At 34.1% G+C, this 24,269-nt stretch overlaps 1 protein-coding gene across 2 annotated transcripts in view; it reads left to right on the top strand.

The window, feature by feature from the left end:
• CDH9 (cadherin 9) overlaps positions 1-24,269 on the top strand; it is a 136,066-nt gene that overhangs the window by 72,401 nt on the left and 39,396 nt on the right. For both annotated transcript variants that reach the window (XM_078444577.2, XM_078444580.2), the window contains exon 3: positions 23,099-23,393. In XM_078444577.2, coding sequence (XP_078300703.2) covers positions 23,099-23,393 — 295 coding nt within the window. The remainder of the gene's footprint in view (positions 1-23,098; positions 23,394-24,269) is intronic.

The raw sequence follows: 24,269 nt of genomic DNA, 5'->3' as shown, positions 1-24,269 counted from the left end.
ATGAGCCATGGAACCAGGCAGCCTCTAGAAACTTAAAAAGATGAGGAAATAGATTTTCCCTTAGAGTTTCCAGAAGGGAATGTGACCCTGGTGATATCTCGATTTTAGCCTGGTTAGACCTGTCATATTTCTGAGTGTAAAAACTAAAGATAATAAATTGTGTTAGTTTAGGCCATTAAAATCATGGTAAATTGAGGCGTGTGGGTGGCTCTCAGTCAGGGAAGCATCCAACTCTTGATTTTGGCTCAGGTCATCATCCCATGGTTCATGAGTTCAAGCCTTGTGTCAGGCTCTGCACTGACAGTGCAAAACCTGCTTGGGCTCTCTCTTTCGCTGTCCCTCCCCCACTCTTCCTTTCTCTCAAAATAAATAAATAAACTTTTAAAAATAAGTAAATAAATAAATAAATAAGTAAATAAGTAAGATTGTAGTAAATTGTTAGAGCAGCACTTGGAAGTTAAGGGCTTCTTAATATTGTAACATCTAACCTGAACTTTTAACAGCAATCAGAAGTTAACACTGCAAAGAAGTGAGGAGATATTTCAGATGGTGAGAGCTAACGTTTGAAAAGAGAGATAGAGCCAACAGCTAAAAAGAAAAAGAACAGCTGACGAATGATAGATTAGCGATGTTTGGTTTTAGTTTACAGTGAGTATTTAACAGCTTGTTATGAAAATATTCTAACAGTCCCATATAAACTGCTATTTAGGTTGAATTTTATGAGGACACACATGACTTAATCAGCATTTGACTTTTATGAAGTTTCATCAGGATTATTATAATTTAAAAATTATCATTAATTTTTCTTTCTTATGTCACAATTTTTTATCTTCATCACAGAAGGGAGTTTTTAAGATCCAAAAAGTGGAGATATAATTTTTTGAGAATGGGAAAAATTGAGCAGTTACCAAAAAGACAAAAATGCTCTAAATTTTTCAGAAATCCAGTTAGAGAGAGAATTCATATTCATAATTGATAATCACAAATGAAGGAAGCTGTGGTGAGTGTTGTTTTTAATTGGAGTTTAGACATTTATAGAAAAGAATGAACAATGATAAGTCAGGAAATCTGTTTAAATATTTTTCCACAATAAAATTCTAACATGATCTTAAACAAGGTAATTAATTTGTCTTTCTAAATTGAAGAGTTTATTGAACTCATATAATTGAATCAGTTATATGGAAATCCATGGTGAAGAAAGAAAGCCAATGTAGATGTAATTCAATGAGTGAGGAGAGAAGTAATGACTATATAAATTTGGAGAGGTAGAAAGAGGCAAGGTCAGGTAGGTTCTTGCAAGCCACGGTAATCTGTTGATTTTCTTTGTGGTTTTTGATTATTTGCCTGGTTTTGGTTTTTGATATGTGTGTGTAACTTAGGGCAATGAAAAAACATAGATGATGTGTTTTAAGCAGGTGATTCATATAAACTGATTGTTTTTTGAAAAGATCAGTCTGGTTGTTGTGTGGAACACGGATTCTAATGGAAAATGAAATTCAAGGAGATGGAGTAAGAGGCTATTGAAGTAATTAAGGTGGTCCACAGTGCTGGCTAAGATACACTAAGCTGAACTAAGATGTTAATAAAAGAGTTTTGAGACCATGGGATTTACAGATAGACTGGATGGAGAGGTTTCAAGAAAAGAGAGAAAAGAACTTCAGTGTGATCGATCATACAAAGGGTAGCACTATTGACCACGGTGGAAACAGCAGGTGAAGAGATGAGTAATGGCTAGTTCAGAGAGAAATAAGAGAATCTTGTTTGGACATATAAAGTTTTAAACGGCTTATTTGACACATTGATGGGTATAAAAGGCAGGCATTTACATATTAGATTTGAAAAGACTGGAAAAATTACGGATGAAGATGTCATTGTGAGAGTCATTACATATAATTTGTATGTAAAGTCATTTGACTAAACTGCTTACGAAGAAAGTATAAATAGAAAACAGGGATAAGGACTCTTATTGTGTAAAAATAAATTCATTAAAGTGGTATCCATGGATATGTCTCAGAGAGAATGCTTTGTGCGTGTACTTGCAGTACACTAGTGTATAAGCTTTATTTTCAATAACATTTTTGAAGTATAATAGAGAAAAATTAATAGAATAATAATTAAAATTTCAAATTCACTCTGTCATAACTGAACCTAAATTATATAATGTCTTTATACGTCAAGTTACTGACTTATTAGGTTTTTAAATAAGAATGTTTGACATATTACTAAGTGGGAAGTTTAATCTTTTCAAACAAAAATGAGGAAATATATTGCAAAATTATGAAAACATCTATAAACATTGAGGTTAGACAGAAGTTAATGTGGATCATCCACTACAGCCAGTATGTTCTATGCCAAGACTGCATAGAAGATCAATTCTATAGCATGCATCCTAATTACTTTCTTTACTGTTTTTTTAAAAAAAAATTTTAATCTTTCTTCACTTTTGCGAGACAGAGAGAGACAGAGTATGAGCGGGGGAGGGGCACAGAGAGAGGGGAGACACAGAATCCGAAGCAGGCTCCAGGCTCTGAGCTGTCAGCACAGAGCCGGAGGCAGGGCTCCAACCCACGAACCGTGAGATCGTGACCTGAGCCAAAGCCAGACGTTTAACCGACTGAGCCACCCAGGAGCCCCTTTCTTTACTGTTTTTAAAATTTTTTCACCATTCAACTTTGTACTCTCCTCAAACTGTGTGTTCTTTAGGGAAAGGAGAATTTTGGTTTAATACAATGAGAATTAGTCTTAGAACAACAAAATTCCTTGGGAATTTTTTTTCTCTCTTTCTTGCTTGCTTGCTTTCTTATTTCTTTAATTGAAACTATGCATTGAAGATGAAAGTTTTGAGGGGACTTTTGAAGTCCAAGGAAAAATACATCTGTGAGAACAGCAGTAGGATGCCTATGATTAAGAAATGATAAACAATTGTTCTTTCCTTCTGAGCTAATAATAAGACAAATGATAAGGAATTGTCAAATTAGACTTGCATTGATCAGACACATTACCCAATATCAAGCCTGTGATATTTCATGTATTTGAAGGATACGTGTAATCTACAGAAATATATGAAGGAGGGGTGCCTGCATGGCTCAGTCGGTTAAGTGTGCAACTTTTGATTTTGGCTCAGGTCAGGGTCTCACAGTTGATGAGATTGAGCCCAAGCTGATAGCACAGAACGTGCTTGGGATTCTCTCTCTCCCCCTCTTTCTCTGCCCCACCCCTGCTCACACTCTCTCTCTGTCTCTCTCAAAACAAATAAATAAACTTAAAAAAAAAATATATATATAAAGGAATATATACAAAGTAATATATATATATTTATATTTACATATATTATATACATATATATATACATATATACATGTATATAATATATACATATTATATGTATATGTATACATATATGTACATATGTACATATACATATATGTATGCATATGTACATATACATATATGTATACATATATTATATACATGTATATACATATATACATGTATATAATATATACATATATTATATAATATATATATAAAGGAAAGAGGTGGGGGAGTTCAGTACAGCTCACCAGATCCCTACAGGATGCATCTCCAGCCCATATCTAAAGAATAGGCTTCTGTGTGAAATGGATAATCACCTGCTTTAGAAAACTGGGTAAATTTTGGTCACAAATCATCTCCATTTTGTACTGAAGTAGTCACATGTGACATTTTCCAGACAGCATACCTCATTAATCATGGATTTTTTTTTTATTTAATTACCAAAGGCAAACCTAAACCAGGGATAGTCCACTAACACATCTAAAAGAGAAGAATTCTTCTCCTATAAAATGCCATTATTATTATTTTTTTTAGGACATCTATTCTTAGCATGTTTACATTGAGGTTAGGTGATGTTCACATGCCTTCTTTCAACCTAAGGAGGGTCTCTCTAGTAATGCAAAGGAAACACCTTGAAGGTAAACTAACTTCCTAGTCTGATCTCTGTCCTCAGTCAATATCTTCATATTTCTAAGACACATTTTAATTATCTGTTTTATAGTTTGTGCTATATTTTCTACAAAGATTAATCTTACTAACACCATGACAATGAATGCGATTTGACTCATGCAATTTTAAATAGGTATTTCCTTGCAAAGCTTGTTAAACATGATGATATCCCTTTTGAGTTATTTTAATATTCTTTTGTCAGTGCAATTACTCTTATTCCCCCAGTGATGACAGTCATTTGAACTTTTTATACATTGATGCAAGCATTTATTGAATGTGTAATTTTTATAAGGCCAACCTTACTTCATTTTCTGGACAAACTGTTTTCAGAGTCCTTTCATTAAGTGATGGCTTCAGTTTAGATCATAAAATGTTTTCTCTGCCTGGAGAATTATTATTTATACAAGTCTGGCTCTAATTTAATTCTCTAAGTCATATGTTCCTCATATAGCTTTGGCAAAGAGATTAATGTAGTAATTTCTCTACATACCATACATTCCACTGATTGAGATGGTGACCAAAGACCATTATTCTCTGAATTCTGGGTTATATTTGATTTGTAGACATAAAAATATCCCAGCTACCATAGGAAAGGGTTTAGGACACTGGCTTCCAGGTGTTAGAACTATGCACTGTGTTGCCCAGTCCATCCATACCCAGTAGAGATGACTCAACTTTGCTCCTCTATTCAAAGCCAGTGGGTTGTATCATAGCGAGGACTCCTTTCATCTGTGATATTCAGGCCATTAGAAAGCAATGATAAAAGCCATACTTCTTTGTGATGACCCACACAGTTGAACTTCCTTTGTTTGCCTTTCTACACCACAAAGCCATTGCATGATGTCTGGTAGCCTTTCCTTGTAATGAATAAGCTCTTTTCCACCATTCTTGACAGCTCTGCTAAAGTTATTATTAAATTAATCCATATAATTAGGACTTTGTTTTCTCTCAAGACCAATTTCTGGCCATTGCCAATCTCCTGGAAAAGAGCATTTTCTGACGTCCCTATTTGGATAAGCAAGATGTTTTCAGCAAGTTGGCAACCTTCTAGGAATGTTATTTCAATCCTACTCAGAGTCTCCAGGTGGACTCCTACTGTACCTACAGAACATTTAAAACAATGGGACCAGTGCTTACAAATCAGCACACATATTTTTACGAGAGCATGATGAGCGAGAGTTCAATATTTCTTCTGTGTGAATAACAAGTCCTCAGGTTTCTTTCTCCACTCGCCAATGGTCACGTTAGATCTGAGAGGGATAACTAAAAGTATTATTCTCTTGCCCTGAGATGCTCACTTGGAAATGGCATAGTTGCATCCCTACCTGGTTTATTAATCTTTTCTTATGAATGCCTTTTCCATTTGGTATACCTCCCATTTCTGTTTATTACTTTTCCACCTAAGGTTGACTTTTAAACTTAGCAGGAATGTTATTTACCTACAGAGCTGGTAATAAAAACTGCTTTACTAACACTTTTCATCCACCCCTGCCCTCATCTCTAGGCATAATTGGGATTTGCAGGTAGAGGATATTGGACAAGACCTGCTGCTTGATAATGGAATTGCATTTGTAGGTAGCCCTAATTAGGCCACGGGGGTTGGTGTTATGACTTACTCCAAAATACCTTTAAAAATATGCACTGGTAAATTCAGTGACATTAAAATTAGGTCTTAGGCATTCTTTACATAGACAAAAATTTTAAGTAGGTGTGACATCACTGGATAAAGAAGAATGGAAGAAAAATTTTCTTAGATGGAAAGATGAAGTGTTTTGTAATTGCATTCCCCTCCTTGTCCATTCCTTCTCTAGAGGCTATAAACAATTCTAGTGAAGACCTCTCTTTACCTCCTCTCATACTCAAGAATGTGTTCCTTTAAACTATTAAGACAACCCATAGACCCTTTCCAGTCACCTGTTTTGAATAACAAGTGTTTCAATTGCCTGTTGAGTAGAGCACTTCTCTCTGTGTAACAAGTACTGTGATATGCTTACAAAATTTGTTTCCTTGATTCTATCTATAGAGTAGTAACTGTATAAAAACTTGTACTTCAGTAGAAGAAATACACCCATGCAAGCCACATGGCTGTTCTAATCCTTTAAATGTACCCTCTGATGTTATACTTGTTGTGTGATTAACAAAACTGAACTAAGAATTAGTGGCAGGCCCCCATAACACATATTTGTAACTCCTCAGGCTGCAAATAGAGGTCATGTGATATGAACTATGTCATGCCCTAGTACTTAGGAACTTTACTCACAGCCATTTTCAAGCAATTTTTTTTTCTGTTGATATTGGATGAATTTCTTGACACAATGGATATTTTGTTGGCTGCCAAGGGCATTTCTGACCTCCCAGCACATCAGTGATTGACTGAGACCCAACACATGCTTTCATTTTATAAACTCAAATAGCTAGCGCCAGAAATCTGACTAAGGCCCTGCCTTGGCATTCCATTGCCTTTATGAGCTGTCATCTGCTTTTTTTTGTTTGTTTATTTAAGGAACACCCTTTTATAGTAATTTTAAGTCATAATCTATATACAATAAAGTGTAAAGCTAATCTTAAGAGCTTGATGATGTCATATATGTTTATAGGTGCACACACACACACACACACACACACACATTAGTAACTACTTTTCAGATCAAGGTATAGAGACTGTCCAGCATTTCTGAAAGTGTCATTTTTAGTTTCCCAATCAATACACCAAGACTCTGACTTCTATTATCACAAATAAGTTTTGCTTGTTTTTGAACTTTATATCAATGAAATTGTATGGCTCTTTAAAATGATTGTAGTCACTGGAAAGTATTTGAGATTCATACATGTTGTGGAATGCATCAGTATTTTGTTATTTAAGGCTGAGCAGTACTGAATTTTATCGATATACATAATTTCACGTTTCTACTATTGGGTGTCAGACTATTACAAATAAAACCTATATCAACAAATTTATACAAGTGTTTGAAGTGGGCATTGGCATATGGATATGTAACAAGAAGTACATGCACTTGGTCTAAGGGAAAGTATATAAATGATTTTTTTTAATTTTTAATATTTATTTATTTTTGAGAGACAGAGACAGAGGGTGAGTGGGGGAGGAGCAGAGAGAGGGGAAGACACAGAATCTGAAGCAGGCTCCAGGTTCTGAGCTGTCAGCACAGAGCCTAACGCGGGACTCGAACTCAGGAACTCCAAGATCATGACCTGAGCTGAAGTTGGACACTTAACTGACTGAGCCACCCAGGTGCCCCTAAATGATTTTATTAGAAAATGCAAAAGAGTGTATCAGATCTGTGAAACAAGCTTCCTTCCAAATTGAACAGTGTTTTGCACAACGTATCTTTCTCAGTTTAGTTTTTAATTTCAGGTTTTCTGGTATATGTGTAGTACTCCCCACTGAGCTTTCACAGCTGAAGCGTTTTGATGAAGAGTAATGCCGTTGAGAACATTTTTATGTTTATTGACTAGTCAAGTATCAACTTTAATGAAATGTCTGTTTTCCTTTGACTCACTTTGTATTGGCTGGATTTGTCTTTTGTTTATTGACTTGTAGTATTTTCATATTTAGAGAGATGAGTCCTTTGCTACTTTATACTCTCTCTGCAGTCCGTGGCTTGATTCTCAATCTTACATGGACTTTTTTTTATAAATTTATAATTTGTGTTTTGTTTTTAATTAATAGAGTTTATTTTTTAGAGCAGTTTTGGGTTTACTGAAAAATGGACCAGAGAGTAGAGTTCCCTCTCCATTAACACCATGCAGTAGTGTGGTACATTTGTTACAACTGATGTGAACCATATTGTTACATTATAACTAAAATACATAGTTTACATTAGGGCTCATTCTTTGTGTTGTACAGTTCTATGGGTTTTGACAAATGAATTGTGTCTTGTATCCACCATTATAGTGTCATACAGAGTAGTTTGCCCTAAAAATCCCTTGTGTTGTATCTATTCATCCCTCCCTCCCTCTCCTGAATGCCTGGCAACCACTAGTAATTTGATTATCTCTAAAGTTTTGCACTTTCCTGAACATCACATAGAATTATACAGTGTGCAGTCTTTTCAGATTAGCTTCTTTCACTTACATTTAAATGTAATATGCATTTAAAGTTCCTTCACGTCTTTGTTTTTAAACTTATAATTGATTTGTGAAGGGTAGAGAGAAAATGGAATAAATAAAATGCTCAAAAAAACCAGAAAATGCAGAAAAAGATCAAATAAACAAAAAAGAAATAAAGAACCAGTAATTAATAGAAAATAATTACAAATATGGAGGATATTAAATCAGTTATACCAATCAAACTCTTTAAATGTGAGTCTAACACACCACTGGTAGAGAGTGGATAAAAAATATAAAAATATAAAACTCCACCATATGTTGTCTAAAATGAAACCACTTTATATTTAAAGTGGGTTAGATTAAAAGTACAGAGATGGAGAAAGACATTCCAAGGCAACAGTAATCAAAAGAAAGTTGGAGTAGTTAGATGAACTTCAGATACAGCTAATATCAGAACAAGAACATTTATCAGGGATAAATAGAAACATTACATAATGATAAAAAGGCCATTCCTCCAAAAAGACAACAATCCTTAATGTGTATGTACTTAACAGCAGAGTATCAAAAACACATTGTCTGTTGATGAGTATATTTTAATTTTCATTAAATAAAAATATTATTTGTATTTATTGTTTGGACCTATTGATTTTACAAAAGAAATATGTGCCTATTTCAATATCATGAAGTCAAGTTCATGTTTTTTCCAAGATGATCTTTTTGTTCCAGCTATCATATTTAAGTTTGTAATATATCTCAAATTAATTTTTGTGGATTATGTGAGGTATGAATGAAGTTTCTTCTGTTTTTAAATACCAATATCAATGGAGTTGCTACAGAATTTGCTGAGAATGTTTCCACAACAAAATTTCATTGGCACCTTTTTCTAAAATCAAGTGTATCCGTGAGTTTATTTCTAGATTTCCTATTTTGTTCTCATTTGTCTATTTAATACTTCACTCTCTTCATTATTGTAATTCTAGAATAAGTTTTGAACTTTAACAATATAAATTCTACTTTTTTCTTCTTCCAATTGTCCAGGCTACTCTAGGTCATTTGCATTCCCATGTTAATTTTAGTTTCGGCTTATCAATTTGTTGTAAAAAGTAACACTGAAATTTTGATAGGGATAGTATTCACTCCATATATTACATATTATACATGATATTTTATATATGTACATATATACATATATATGTGGGCAACAACAAACATAATACAGAGCCTACATCAATAGGCCATGGGCCAGATATTTTGGTCATCTCCAATGCAATTTAATACATAGCATAATCTGATGAGTCTTACATGTGTATGTGAAAAGAATGCATATTATGAAGATGCTGGGCTGTGTGCTATTGAAGTATTATTGGGATTGATTTGGCTAAGAGCACTGCCAAAATATTCTGTACCTTTACTATTATTTGCCTTTTTTTTCTCTAATTACTCAAATTAATATGTTAAAATATCCAAATATAGATATCAGAATGAACTCTATATTGATACAACTGGTGTCATCTAGGGAGGTATATACACAGACTAGTAGTCAGCCATAAATTTCATTGTTCTGTCAGCTGAAAGGTTCTAAAAGCAACAACACCTAGTAGCAGTAAACACATCTAGCATTCTGATCTCGATTTCTACTGTCATTCTCCAATAAAGAGAACTGAGTCTTCCTGAAAAAAAAGGATGATTCTAGGAATATAACAAGAAATACAGAAGATGATTGTGGTGTATCTTGTGTTGCCAGAAATTAAGGAAATGCATATAGACAAAAACACACTACAAAGATAGGAATATGGCAAAAGGACACAAGAATTGACTGTAAGGGCTCCCAGTGGGCAAAACTGAAAAAATTGGAGCAATGAAACACACTGGTATTAGTCCCCCCCCCCCCCGCAAAAAAAATCCAAGAGTCCAAACTGATATAACTAAATAACAATAGATAAGTAAAGGGGAGAGAATAAACAAGGCTTCCATGTAGAGAAATTTCAAATGATATATGAAGATAGTCTCCCTTCAAAGAGGTGTAACTCCCTACTCCTTAAATGTTGGCAGAATGTAGCGACTTCCTTTTCAAGAATATGGTAAGGGGTACCTGGGTGGCTCAGTCGGTTAAGCATCTGACTCTTGGTTTCAATTCAAGTCATGATCTCACCCCTCGTGGGTTTGAGCCCCACATCAGGCTCTGCACTGACATCACAGAGCCTGTTTGGGATTCTCTCTCTCCTTGTCTCCCTGCCTCTCACCTGCTCATGCATACACACACTCTCTCTCTCAAAATAAATAAATAAACTTTAAAAAAAAATACAGTAAGACAAGGGAGAAAGACCGTAACTGTGTAGCACAGACACTGGACAAACACTAAGTCAACTAAGTTAGCGTCAACGGTGATATATCATGATTACAGAATATACCCTTGAAACGTGATGAAAAGGCCACGGCTGTGGTCTTTCTCCCCAAAACACATAATCCTAGAATAATCATGAGAAAGAACATGAGATAAAGTCCAAAAAAGGGATATATCACTAAACACATGACATACACTCTCAGAACTATGGAGATAATAAAAAACAGAAAGTCTGAGAACCTGTCGCAGTACAAAGGAGTTTAAGGAGCATGAGGACTACATGTAATGTGGAGCAGATAAACGATATGCGGTAAAAAGCAAGGGACTCTGAATAAGATACACACTTTAATAATAATTTGTCAATATTGGTCCATTATTGTAACAAATATACCACAATATGAGGTTAATAACTGAAACTAAGTGTGAGGATGTGGGAAGTGATAGAGATAGCTTTGTAATTTCTGTGTAAATAAAAATATTCTAAAAACATTATTAATATACATGTAGAGGATTAGAAGAACATACCTATTATTTGTACATTTACTGCACATTGTACATTTGTATGTTGCTGCTTGTATAGCTGCTTGGATGATATGTGGGCAGTATTATGACTCACTGTGATCATCTGTTCTGAAATCTCATTATTTCAATTATATGTATTCAATGTATTAGTTTCTTGTAAGAATCAAAACCTAATCATTTCCATAATAAAATCCAACTGTGATTTGGATTGTCTGCTACTTCTTTAGTTTTATGACAAGTATTTCATTTAGAAATTTATTCTTAGCTCCATGAACAATAATGATTGTCATATCTTTCTGAGATAATGTCCCCTTCAGTGTTACTAAGTTTCTTCTGCATTATTTCTTAAAGTTTATTTTGTATAATTTTAATATAGCCCTACATGCTTTCTTATAATATGTATTTATGACATTTTTATTTTTTTACTTTAAATTCATTTATACTATCATGTTGAAGGCTTGGCTCTTGTAATCTACATATACTTAAGTACCTTTTTGTAGTGGATTCTAATAGTCTTACTTGAGGTTTTAAGCCCACTGATACTGATGTAATCACTAATATGTTTGTGTTTATATACTGCTGGCCTTCTTGTTTTACATTTGTTCTAATTATTCACCATTTACCTCTTGCTTCTTGCCTTTGTTTATAGAAAAATATTTCTGTCTCCTCAACTTTCTTTTTGTCTACTAATTAGCATTTCATTTTATTTCCACAGTTGCCATTTTAGCTTTATCTCCTTGTATTATTTAGCAGTTGCCCTGAGGATTATAAAAGGAATATAAGGATAAGGGTTATATCCATCCTTAACTTATTCAAGTCTAACTGGAATATGATGTCATTACTACATAGTGTTAAAACTTGGTGAAAGCAGAATTCCATCTACTTTGCTATTATTGTTATGTATGTTATGTTTACTATGCTATATAAATTTTATAATATGTTGATGTTATACAAGATTTAAACAGCCATTTTTCTTTTAAAAATACTTTAAGATAATCTCTTATGCCAGCTGTTTTGCTCTCATGAAGTCTCCTCATTTCTTTCTTTATGTCAAGGATCCAATTTAGCATTATTTCCATTCAGCCTAAAGATATCTATTTAGTATTGCTTGAAGTGAAAGTCTTATTGCAGTGAATTCTCTCAGCATTTTTTTTCTCTCTCAAAATACTATTTCTTAATTTTTGAAGGTTATTTTTACTAAACAGTTCTGGCTTCCATTATTTCTAATATGAAATCAGCTGTCTTTCTTGTTATATTTTTTTAACCTAAACTTATGTTTATTCCTTGGATGTTTTTAAGATTTTTTCTACCATTATCTCTTAAAAAATATTCTCTGTCATATTCTTTTCTCCCTTTTGCAACTGTAAGTGCATGAACATTATTCCAATTACATGTATGTCCGTTAGTAGCTCACATATTGGGATTGTCTGTGTTTCTGTTTCCATTGGAGATATATATATATATACACACACACACACACACACACACACATATGTATATATACACACATGTATATGTAAACATATATATTAAATATATATTAACATATATATATATTAAATATATATTTAAAAAACACATTTTCCTAGAACTTAATAATTGATATATACTACTATATTACTATATTCTGGGAATTGTAGATGATACAGTCTTCTTGTCAAACATTGTTTTAATAACTGTTTGAATGGGCCCATTTTAGTTTGTCTATCTTTAAAGAATTTTCATTTTTTAAGTTTTATTAAATCCTGTCGATTTTTTTAAGTAAGCTCTATACCCAATGTGGGGTTTAAGCTTACAACCCCAAGATCAAGAGTCACATGCTCTACTGACTGAGCCATCAAGGCACCCTCTGTATTTTTTTTCTTAGGATGTATTTTTCACTCATAGACACAGTTGTTTCTCCCAAGGCATGGCTTTTCTCAATTCTTAACACCCACAACATTCAGTTAAGACTGAACCATTCTGGCTGTGCCCAAACTCCTCTCTTCCCATTCTTTGTAATCAGTGAAATTCTCTATTAAAATTTTAGATCCCCAGAAATTTTCTATGCTAAGCCTCTGTGGACATGTACACTATATGATTCTACCATATTTACACAGATGCTCTGACTGGAGCACTCTGTGGCTCTCGCCCCTTTGTATCCTGTCCAGCAAATCAGTGCCACAGTAACAGCCCTGAATTCCCATCTCTGTTTTTCTCTGCCCAGCAGATTTGCCACTGTCTGTACATGCTCCACATCCCTACAGTAAAATTTTTCCCAGGCAAACTGGTAGAATGAATTTATAACTCATTTTGTTGCTTCCCTTCTGTTGTGTAATTCCTAAAAACAGCGACTTCATGTAGTTTGTCCAGATTTTTAGTTGCTTACTATGAGAGGGTATGTCCAGCTAATGCTTCTTTAGTCAAAACTGGAAATCTTTATGGCATAGCTACATTGCATATCAGTGGTGTTATATTTAATTTTCATTTACCCAAAACTGCGTATTAATATATTAGTTATAAACCCAATACTTAATACAAGTAAATTTAAAGATAATTCAATTTATCTGAAATAAAGAAGAAAAATCTGCCTTGAAGACTGCTGCACAACACACTATTTTTAATATATTGGACATATATTTTAACATTATTAAGACATCAGAAGTATTATTAATCATTATTTTTAGTAACTGTCAGCTATAGCTCTTATATCATTCCTCTTTAAAAACTGAACAGTTAGAAAATTCCACATATATATTTTTTAGGAATATGTGAAGATTGTTGATAATAAGAGTTGGACGATATACTTTTGAAATTAAAAACATGTTAAACAGGGGCTCCTGGTGGCTCAGTTGGTTCAGCACCCTACTCTTGCTCTCTGCTCAGGTCATTATCTCCTGGTTGGGAGATCGAGCCCCGCATCAGGCTCCATGCTGGGTGTGGAGTTTCTCTCTCTCCCTCTCCCCTTCTCCTTATTCTCTCTCTCTCTCTCTCTCTCTCCCCCCCCCGTCTCTCTATCTCTCTCTCTCTCTCTCTCCTTCCTCTTTTTCTCTTTTGCATGTGCGTGTGCAAAATAAAGAAATAAAAATAAACACTTTAAACAAAATTTAAAACAAGCAAGTAATCAAAAAACTCTTACATTCCTAAAAGAAAATGGATTAGGAATAAATTTGCTTGGATTTTGCAAATTTTGCCTTCAATTGTAGTCGTCTACAGGATATATATCTATATACACATATATATATGTATACATGTATATGTATACATATATATTTGTTTTATATAATATATATAGATATATATTATAAGAAATTGGTTTATATGATTATGGAGGCTGGGAAGTCCCAAGATCTGCAGTTGGTCAGCCAGAGATTCAGGAGAATCAATGACATAGTTCCACTGGGAGTCTGAAGACCTGAAAGTGTTACGTTCCGGTCTGAGTCTAAAGGCAGGAGAAGATCAACGTCCCAGCTCAAACACAGTCAGGCAGAGAAAGCAAATTCTGTTTCTCAGGTTTTCAATGGATTGGATGATTCATACCTAAAATGGGGAGAGTAACCTGCTTTACCTGGCCCATCAATTCCAATATTAATCTCATCCAGAAACACCCTCAGATACACTCAGAATAATGTTTAACCAAAGATCTGGGCACCTAATGGCACAATCTGACACATAAAATTAACCATGATAAGGCCACTTCTTCTTAACTTGGCACTCACACATATCTCCTTAAGTCATGCTAATCTCAAAGAAAGACAATAACAAGGTCATAATTCTGCCTAACAGAATACAACTATTCTGCACACAACTGGGATTACACTAACCCCTTTCCAGAAGAGGTATAGTCCTTTAGTGATGTGTATTCTTCTCCTTGGTATCTTGTAACATAAATACAATAATGTAAAATTAATAATATTTAAATACTGTGATAACAAGTTCATGTATCTTATGTTACATGATAAAGGAAAAAGATGGGGAAAAACAAAGAAATTTGTTTATAAAAAACACACTGTATTCATAACAAAATAAGGAGTAAGTACTCATGACAATGAGTCATTCTATAACTAGACACATTCTGTAACTAACAAATAACTGGTATTTGTAACTGCTTTCCTCCACTACCCATTCTGTATTCCCTTTGCCTTCAGGAAGCACCTAATCTGGTTATGGCTCTTTCTCTGGCGGGGTGATTCAGACCTTGATTCCTGAAGGGTCTGGAACACTAGTAGTCTTTTATGGACTGGGTTGCTGTAGTTTTTCATTGATCTTAATCACAGGGCATAGTAATACTAAGAGACACTCTAAGGGATCTCTTATATTCCAAGTACTGCTCCTTGCCTCCATTTCCCCATTATAGTCAGAACCAATCACCTTGGCAATACAATAACTCTATTATTTGCCTATTGATTTAGAGGCATGAGGAGTCCAACAATCTTAGCTTGCAATTCAGTGAAATTATTTTTTTGTCTCCTGGTGGAAAAATTTCCCCATCTCTCTAGAACTAAAAACTCTAGGCCAGCATAGCATAAGGTCTCAGGAACAGGGAATAAAAATTTTGCTAGTGGGTTACTAGGGGTAATAGTGAAAGATGCCTCTCCTATTTCCACTCCTTAATTCTTGGACCTGTGAATCCTGAAACAACACCATTTGTTGGATGCTGATTCAGAGCATATGTAGCCTTCAAGATAAACTCACCCCAGCTCTGCAAGGCATCAGCACCTAGCTGTCATAGTAACAGAGTCTTCTAAAGGTCATTCCATCATTGTGCCAAATCAGTTGCTTCAGGATGGTGTGGACCATGGACCATGGTAAGACCAGTGAATCCCAAGAGTATTTACTTATTGTTGCACTTGTTTCACTGTGAAGTGATTTGCTTGATCAGAACTAATACTGTATGGAATACCATTAAGACATGCTGTAAGTCTATGGATGGTAATTTTGGCAGAATCACTATGTGCAGGGAAGGCAAATACACATCCACTGTAAGTGTCTATTCCAGGAGTAATAATAGTAGTAATAATAATTAAAAACAAAAACAAAAACATTGTCCCAACGCACCTGGGTAGCTCAGTAGGTTAAATGTCCAACTCTTGGCTTTAGCTCAGGTCATGATATCACAGTCTTGTGAGTTCGAGCCCCATGTCAGGCTCTGTGTTGGCAGCGTAGAACCTGCTTGGGATTCTCTCTATTCCTGTCACTCTTTGCCCCTTTCCTGCTCATGCTCTCTGTATCTCTCGAAATAAATAAATAAGCTTAAAACAAAACAAAACAAAATAACAGCATCATACCTTTCAGGATGGAAGCATTCCCGTGTAATTGACTAGTTATCAGGAAGCTGGATGATCACCCAAGGGAATGGCACCATATTGGAGGCTCAATGTTGGTCTCTACTGCTTGCACATTGGGCATTCAACAGTAACTGTAGCCAGATGGTCCTTAGTCAGTGGATGTTCAAGTTGTTAAACCCATGTATAACTTCCACTCCTGCCACCATGGCCGCTTTGTTCATGAGCCCATTAGGAAACGACAAAACTGGCTGAGGAAAGAGACTGACTTGTATACACAGACCAAATCATCCTATCTTCTCAGGTGCTGGGCCCCACTCAAAACTAGCAGCTTTTCAGGTGTTTCAGTAAATGGATAGAAATAACATATCCAAATGAAAAATACTCTACCTCCAAAGACCACGAGGTATTGGGCTTCTGTTTTGGTCGGAGGATGGGGAAGATACAGCAATTTATCTTTTACTACAGAATGGATTTAGGATCCCACTGGGCCCACTATTAGACAGATGTCAGGCAAAACTCCATCAATCACCTGACTTCCTCATACCTCTACTCTGGTTGGCGGATCACACTGATTTGGGTTTCCTGGAGTCAATGAGAATTCAGAGATTGTGTCCAGGACTCCTCAGGTGTCTGATTACTTCCTTTTTATCCAGCACACAGTTAACTTGGTAAAAGGCATAGGCCCATTTGCGGAAGGAGAAAGAGGCCAGGAGAAAGACTAATACTATGAACGTTCAGGCATGTACTGGGGACCTTCCTCAAGAAGACTTGAGCATCCCTTTCATTCAAAGGGTCTGGGTCTGTTAACTGGCTCAAGTCTGGGGATGGACTGAGGAGTCATGGCTTCCTTGTTTTTACCTTCAAGTTAGTCTTTCGTTTTTTTGATCTTGAACTCTTCTGCTTTTATAGATCAAGGGAGAACTTGGTAGACTTCTTCCTATCTATATACGCATCTATATAATTTAAATTTTTAGCTTATTTTGCATGTACATTTAAATTTTTCAAATTTCTAAAAACAACTGTAGCTGGCAAAATTATGATACTGTTGACTTTGTACAAAACATGATACTGTTGGACAATAATAGCTAGCATTTTAAAACATTATTTAGGATTTATTGTGCTATCATGGTTTTATTCAAGTTTAAAAGAGGCAAATAAGTTATTTCCAGGGAGGGAGGACTACTTGGTACATTGAGATCTGAAGAAAATAACTATATTTTGGTACTCATATTTCTTCAGGAATTTTATGTGGGCTTGGTTCTATAATAGATAAGCAATAGTCATAAGATTTCTACTTTATTTTCATTGATCCTATAAAATTGCTGAGTGTTGATTCCATATAGAAGATATTATACTTACGTTATAATAGGTTTTGCTATTGATTTCTATCAACTCTAAGTGTGTAACTGAAAATTAATAATGTACATGATGGAAAAATCCAGTATTTTAATATAGCATCTTTTGTTTTTTGTTAGATTACACCAGATAATAAATATTGTGTTTTCGTTCTTAAAATGAAATTGTAAATTAAAGACACTGCTTTAAAATATGTGCTTGATTTTATGTGACATAATTCTTTTAAAATGGTAGTTTATTTTATTTTCTTATGGCATTTTAAATTAAGAGAATAAAGAGTACACATAAAATATCATGGCAGACATTAGAACGGATAGGAATAGGATGTAAACCTAAATTATGATTTCAATATAGGGATGACTAAAATATAATTCTGTTGCAAATATTTCATTTTGTAATTAAAATTCAATATTTTCAGACCACAAACTTATTCTGAAAATTTTGTAGTTCCATTACTATTTTAATTTCTCTCTGGACACCATATTCAGTCCAAGCAGCATAATTTTAATACTGAAGTTTCCTTGAAATTTTTAAAATCAAATATAAAATCATTCACAGAAAATTGTAGTGATTATGATTACCATGTTTGTCTGAATATTTTTTCAGCCTTCAAAATACTTTATTTATTTATTTATTTTTTAATATATGAAATTTACTGTCAAATTGGTTTCCATACAACACCCAGTGCTCATCCCAAAAGGTGCCCTCCTCAATACCCATCACAAAATACTTTAAATGAGGAGAAATGTTTGAAAAGTGAGTGGTTTCCATTGGTATTTGAATCTAAGTAAGACAAAAAGATATAACTCCTGGGGCAGCTGGGTGGCCCAGTGGGTTAAGCATCTTACTCTTGATCTCTACTTAAGTCATAATCTCACAGTTCGTGAGTTAAAGTCCCACATCAGGCTCTGCTCTGATGGTGCAGAGGCTGCTTGGGATTCTGTCTCTCCTTCTCTCTGCCTCTCCCCCGTTTGTGCTCTCGCTCTCTTTCAAAATAAATAAACATGAACATGAATATGAATATATGAATATAAATATAATATAAATATAAATATAAGTATATATCCCAATGTACCACTGGTTGCAGCCTACATAACCTGCAAAAAGAAGGAAGATCTCTCCCTGCCCCAGCAACAATACACTAATCAGCACTTGCAGCCAATGAGAAGCAGCCACAACCTCAAAATTTTGTTCTTCTCCAATGAACTTTTGTTTAAAAAACAATCTTCCTCAATTTCCTCCTAAAACCTAACAAAAGCTGACCGTCACTTTTTCTCAGATTTGCCTATAGCTTGCCACAGTTTGCTTGTCCTGAATTAGAGTTCTTCTTCTCTTCCTGAATAAACTCATTTTTCTAATAAAATACCTGGCTATTTTTTTTAGGTTGACATATTGGAATTATGTTAAATACATGGAAAACTAAAAAGGAATGATATACAAAAAAATAAAAAATACTTTGTATTCATGTGTATATATGTAAAATTTCCATTGACGTTGTTTTTCTCCAGTTTTGATTTAATTTCCAATTAGATAACATACAGTGTAATGTTAGCTTCAGGATTAGAATTTAGTGATTCAACTCTTACATACAACACCCTATTCTCAACACAGTGCCCTCCTTAATCCCTATCACCTATTTCATCCATCCCCCCCACCCACTTCCCCTCTGGTAACCATCACTTTGTTCCTTACAGTTAAGAGTCTGTTTCTTGGCTTTCCTTTCTTTCCCCCACACCTCACCCATGTTCTTTTGTTTTGTTTCTTAAATTCTACAAATGAGTGAAATCATATGGTATTTGTCTTTCTATAACTGACTTATTTTGCTCAGCATAATACTCTCTAGCTCTATCCACATTATTGCAAATGGCAAGATTTTATTCTTTTTATGGCTGTGTAATATTTTATATATAACTATAACTATATAACTATGTGTGTGTCACACACACACACACACACACACACACACACACACATATATATATATATTATATATGTCACTTCTTTATCCATTCATCAATAGACATGAACATTTGGGCTTTTTCCATAATTTGGCTATTATTGATCACGCTGCTTTAAATTTCAGAGTGCATGCATTCCCTCAAATTAGTATTTTTGTATCCTTTGGGTAAATACCTAGTAGGCAGTTGCTGGATTGTAGGATGGCTCTACTTTAGCTTTTTGAGGAAACTCCATGCTGTTTTCCAGAGTGACTGCACCAGTTTTCATTCCCACCAGCAGTGCAAGAGGGTTCCCCTTTCTCTGCATCTTCGCCAACACCTGTTGTTTCCTGTGTTGTTGATTTTAGCCATTCTGATAGGTGTGAGATGATATCTCATTGTAGTTTTGATTTGTATTTCCCTGATGATCAGTGATGTTGAGCATCTTTTCATGTGTCTGTTAGTTATCTGCATGTCTTCTTTGGGAAGATGTCTATTCGTGTCTTCTGCTGATTTTAATTGGATTATTTTGGGGGGGGGTGTAGAGTTTTTTATATATATTGCATATTAACCCTTTATCGCAGATGTCATTTGCAAATATCTTTTCTCCCATTCTGTAGGCTGCTTTTTAGTTTTGTTGATTGTTTCCTTCATTGTGCAGAAGCTTTTGATCTTGATAAAGCTCCACTAGTTCATGTTTGCTTTGGTTTCCCTTGCCTCTAGTGACGTATCATAGCAACTTCTATGGCCCATGTAAAGAAGTTACTGCCTGTGTTCTCCTCTAGGATTTTTATGGTTTCAGGTCTCATATTTAGGGCCTTAATCCATTTTCAATATTTTTATGTATGGTGTAAGAAAGTTGTCTAGCTTCATCCTTTTGCATTTTGCTGTCCAGTTTTCCCAACACCATTTGTTGAAGACACTGTATTTTACCCATTGGATATTCTTTCCTGCTTTGTTAAAGATTAACTGACCATATAGCTGTGGCTTCATTTCTGGGTTTTCTATTCTGTTCCATTGATTTATATGTCTATTTTTGTGCCAGTACCATAATGTTTTACTACACCTTTATAATATAACTTGAAGTCCAGAATTGTGATGCCTCCAGATTTGCTTTTCTTATTCAAGGTTGCTTTAGTTATTCAGGGTGTTTTGTGGTTCCATACAAATTTTTAGATTGTTTTTCTAGCTCTATGAAAAATGCTATTGGTATTTTGATAGAGATTGCATTAAATGTGTAGATTGTTTTGGGTAGTATAGACATTTCAATAATATTTGTTCTTCCAATCCATGAGCATGGAATGTCTTTCCATATTTTTGTCACCTTCAATGAAATCCTAGCAATTTAAAAGAATAATATCAATCGTTCTCTTTGGAATTTTACAGTTTAGTGGGCACAATAAATAATTTCACCAAATGTGGTGAATATCACGATAGGACAATGAAATATGCTTTGTAACTATAGAGCTGGCATATGTATTCTAATCTAGAGAGTAGGAAAAGTCATCCTGATTTTAAATGAGATATGATAAATGTTTAATTAGGAGACAATGCAGAGAAGAGAAAGGGTGTTAAAGGGTAAGAGGAAAATATGCAAACATCAAGAATAAAAACTGGAACAGTATTCTCTGAGAAATGAAGAAGATAGAACAAGGCAATATATAATATTATATTGTATATATATATATATATTACATATATATAATATGTATGTATGTATTACATATATATATGTATATGTAATATATATATTACATATATATAATATGTATATTACATATATATAATAATATATAACAATATAATTGGTTGGTACAGAATGGTAATGAAGTGGGTACAGGTGGCAGTGATGTATCTAGAGATGAGGATAAGATTATGGAAGATGTATAAATAAGGCGATAGAGTCCAAAAAATTAGAATAATAAAAGTAAAGATTATTTTTGTAAAGAATATTATGTCTTTTTAATAGAACAGGCTTAGATTAAACACACATGCACACATACACACACACACACATTTGCCCAATAGAACACAAAAATTTGCATGAGTATAACCCAGGTTTGTAAGACTTTAGATTTATGTTTCTCTTGCACTGTACCTTGTGGAAGATTTTTAAGCTAAGAGGTAACATGACCAGATTTGTGACGTTGAAAATCACCTCCCTGGGGCACCTGCATGGCTCAGTTGGTTAAGTGTCCAACTTCAGCTCACATCATGATCTCAAGGTTAGTGAGTTCGAGCTCCATATCAGGCTGTCAGTACAGAGCCCACTTTGGATCCTCTATCTCTTTCTCTCTCTGCTCCTCCCCTGATCATGCTCTCTCTCTCTCTCACAAAAATAAATAAACATTTTTAAAAATTATTTTAAAAAAGAAAAGAAAATCACCTTTATAATGGAAAACTCTTTGGAGTAGACTGTGAGGGGTGGCAGACATTAATTAGGAGATTGCTACAGTGGTCCAGATAAGATACGATGCAGGACAAAACCAGGGTGATAGCCATAGGATGGAGACATATAGATGGGTCGGGAAGGGGTTTCAGAGAAGACTGCATATGATTATTTTGGCATTGAGATTAAAAGTAAAGAAGAGTAAAATATGCATCCCAAGTTTCTTATTTTGGCTACCATAAAAAAACTATTTAAAAAGTCAAATAATTCAAAGATAGAATGGGACACAGAAATAGGTGGAGCCAGGAAGTAATGGGAATTTTGGGATATATGATAGAAGACAACATAGTTGTCTTCTAGGGGACAGGCTAGTTAAGACTCAAGTTTCAGAACAGTGTTAGGTTTGAAAAAATGTCAAGATTTTTTCCAATTCTAAATTTCTGTGAATACATGATCTGTTTGTCTGTTTTAAGTACTCAGTAGACTGTCTCCTACATTAAAAAGTCTATTTTTTAGTTGGTTATGTATCAGAAGGAAAATAATTTATGAAAAAATATGTATACAGCCAGTGGAAAAGCCCTGTGTTTTTTATATCAATTGAATTTTAAAGAAGTCTATAAAATATGTCAATTTCCAAACAAACAAACAAACAAAGGATATCCTGGTTGAAAGTGTACTCTCCCAAAATCATATAGAGAAGAATTTTTGAAATAAAATTCCATCCCTCTGGTTTCTCTGAAGACAGAGCCTCTGAATCTACAAATATTTTACTGATGAGAGGTAAAATCAGTTTGCATTTATGGTATATATTCTAAACTTATCATGAAAAGTTCAAAATGTCTCACATCATCTCTTAGTTTAGTGATATTAAATGTAACCAGGAGTATGTCACTATTTTATACTCAAGCTCTAGGTTTATGGATGTTTTGTTTTTTCTTGTTAATGTGTCACAGTTTAAATCTTTGAATCATTCAACACTGTTTCAAAAGATATATTATTCATTTTTATTTCATTGTAAATTTAGTCCCCTATGATGTACAGATGTAATTATTTAACATTTTTGAGAATGATAAAACTGGAATGTTTAGTATTCTCACCTGAAAATTAAGATAACAACTGTGATCGTTGTTTTAATGACATTATGTGAAGAGTTGATATGTGCCAAAATTAATTTTTTTCTGTAATAGCAATGCATGTATTTATAGAACTTTTCTTTTCTGCCTCTCTGAAGCTTCACACTGACCAAGATAAAGGAGATGGAAATTTAAAATACATATTAACAGGAGATGGGGCTGGCAGTCTGTTCGTTATAGATGAAAATACAGGAGATATTCATGCTGCAAAGAAATTAGACAGAGAAGAAAAATCCCTATACATTCTTCGTGCCAAGGCTATAGACAGAAAGACTGGGCGGCAGGTGGAGCCGGAATCTGAATTTATTATTAAAATCCATGATATCAATGACAATGAACCAAAATTCACAAAAGACTTATACACTGCCAGTGTTCCTGAAATGTCTGGAGTCGGTAGGTATATGTTAATCCATGTAAACTAACATTTTTATTTGTTTGCTAAGGTAATAATTATGGACATACAGTTACCATATATGGTTCTTTCAAGATGAGAACTATAACTGAAAACTACTATTTAGTTTTAACTGTCTCACTTCTAATTATTTTCAATTGTATATATTTCAATGATTCCTGCTATGGTGTACCTTATACCTAAAATGATATCTAAAAATATGATCTAACAATATGATTAATGAGAGCAGTTATTCCATTGCATTTCTACCAACACCTTCACCTCTACTCAACTGCTATTCAAATAGCAGTCAAGATGAATGTATTTCTGCTTGAAATAAAAAAGGGATACCAAATAGTGTCAGCAGTTTTGGACAGTTTTGCTTGCATTATTTTGCATAACAACTAATACTCGCATTTGACAAATTTCTTTTGATCATCTCATTTGATCATTGAAACAACTTCATGTGGAAAGCATGGGAAATAGAACTTTAAATCCCCATTCTGTTAATTAGGAGCCAGAATTCTGAATGATTAAGCAGCTGAATTAAGATCAAATAACCTGGTAGCCTAATAACAATATTCCAAGCCTTTTAATATTAGTTTAGTTGTGTTCCACTACCAAATAATAGTTTATCATGCAAACTGAAAATAATTGTTACATTTTTTAGGGCTGCCTACAATTTTAAAAAAACATTTGTTATTATGTAATTTATCTGTATGTGTATGTTTAGATGTCTTAATAAAATAAGAGCTATTAAGTCATTACATATTTAAAAAGAAGTGATATAAACTTGCTATAGTATCCAAAATATGCACAACTGATTTTCAAAATTTGATACTATGTAGTTGGATATTATTTCAAAATCATTGTTCATT

Source organism: Panthera onca, chromosome A1, assembly GCF_046562875.1.
Source record: "Panthera onca isolate mPanOnc1 chromosome A1, mPanOnc1 haplotype 2, whole genome shotgun sequence".
NCBI classification, from domain to species: Eukaryota; Metazoa; Chordata; class Mammalia; order Carnivora; family Felidae; genus Panthera; species Panthera onca.
Note: the sequence above shows the minus strand (reverse complement) of the source record. Positions and strands in the feature narration are given on the sequence as shown.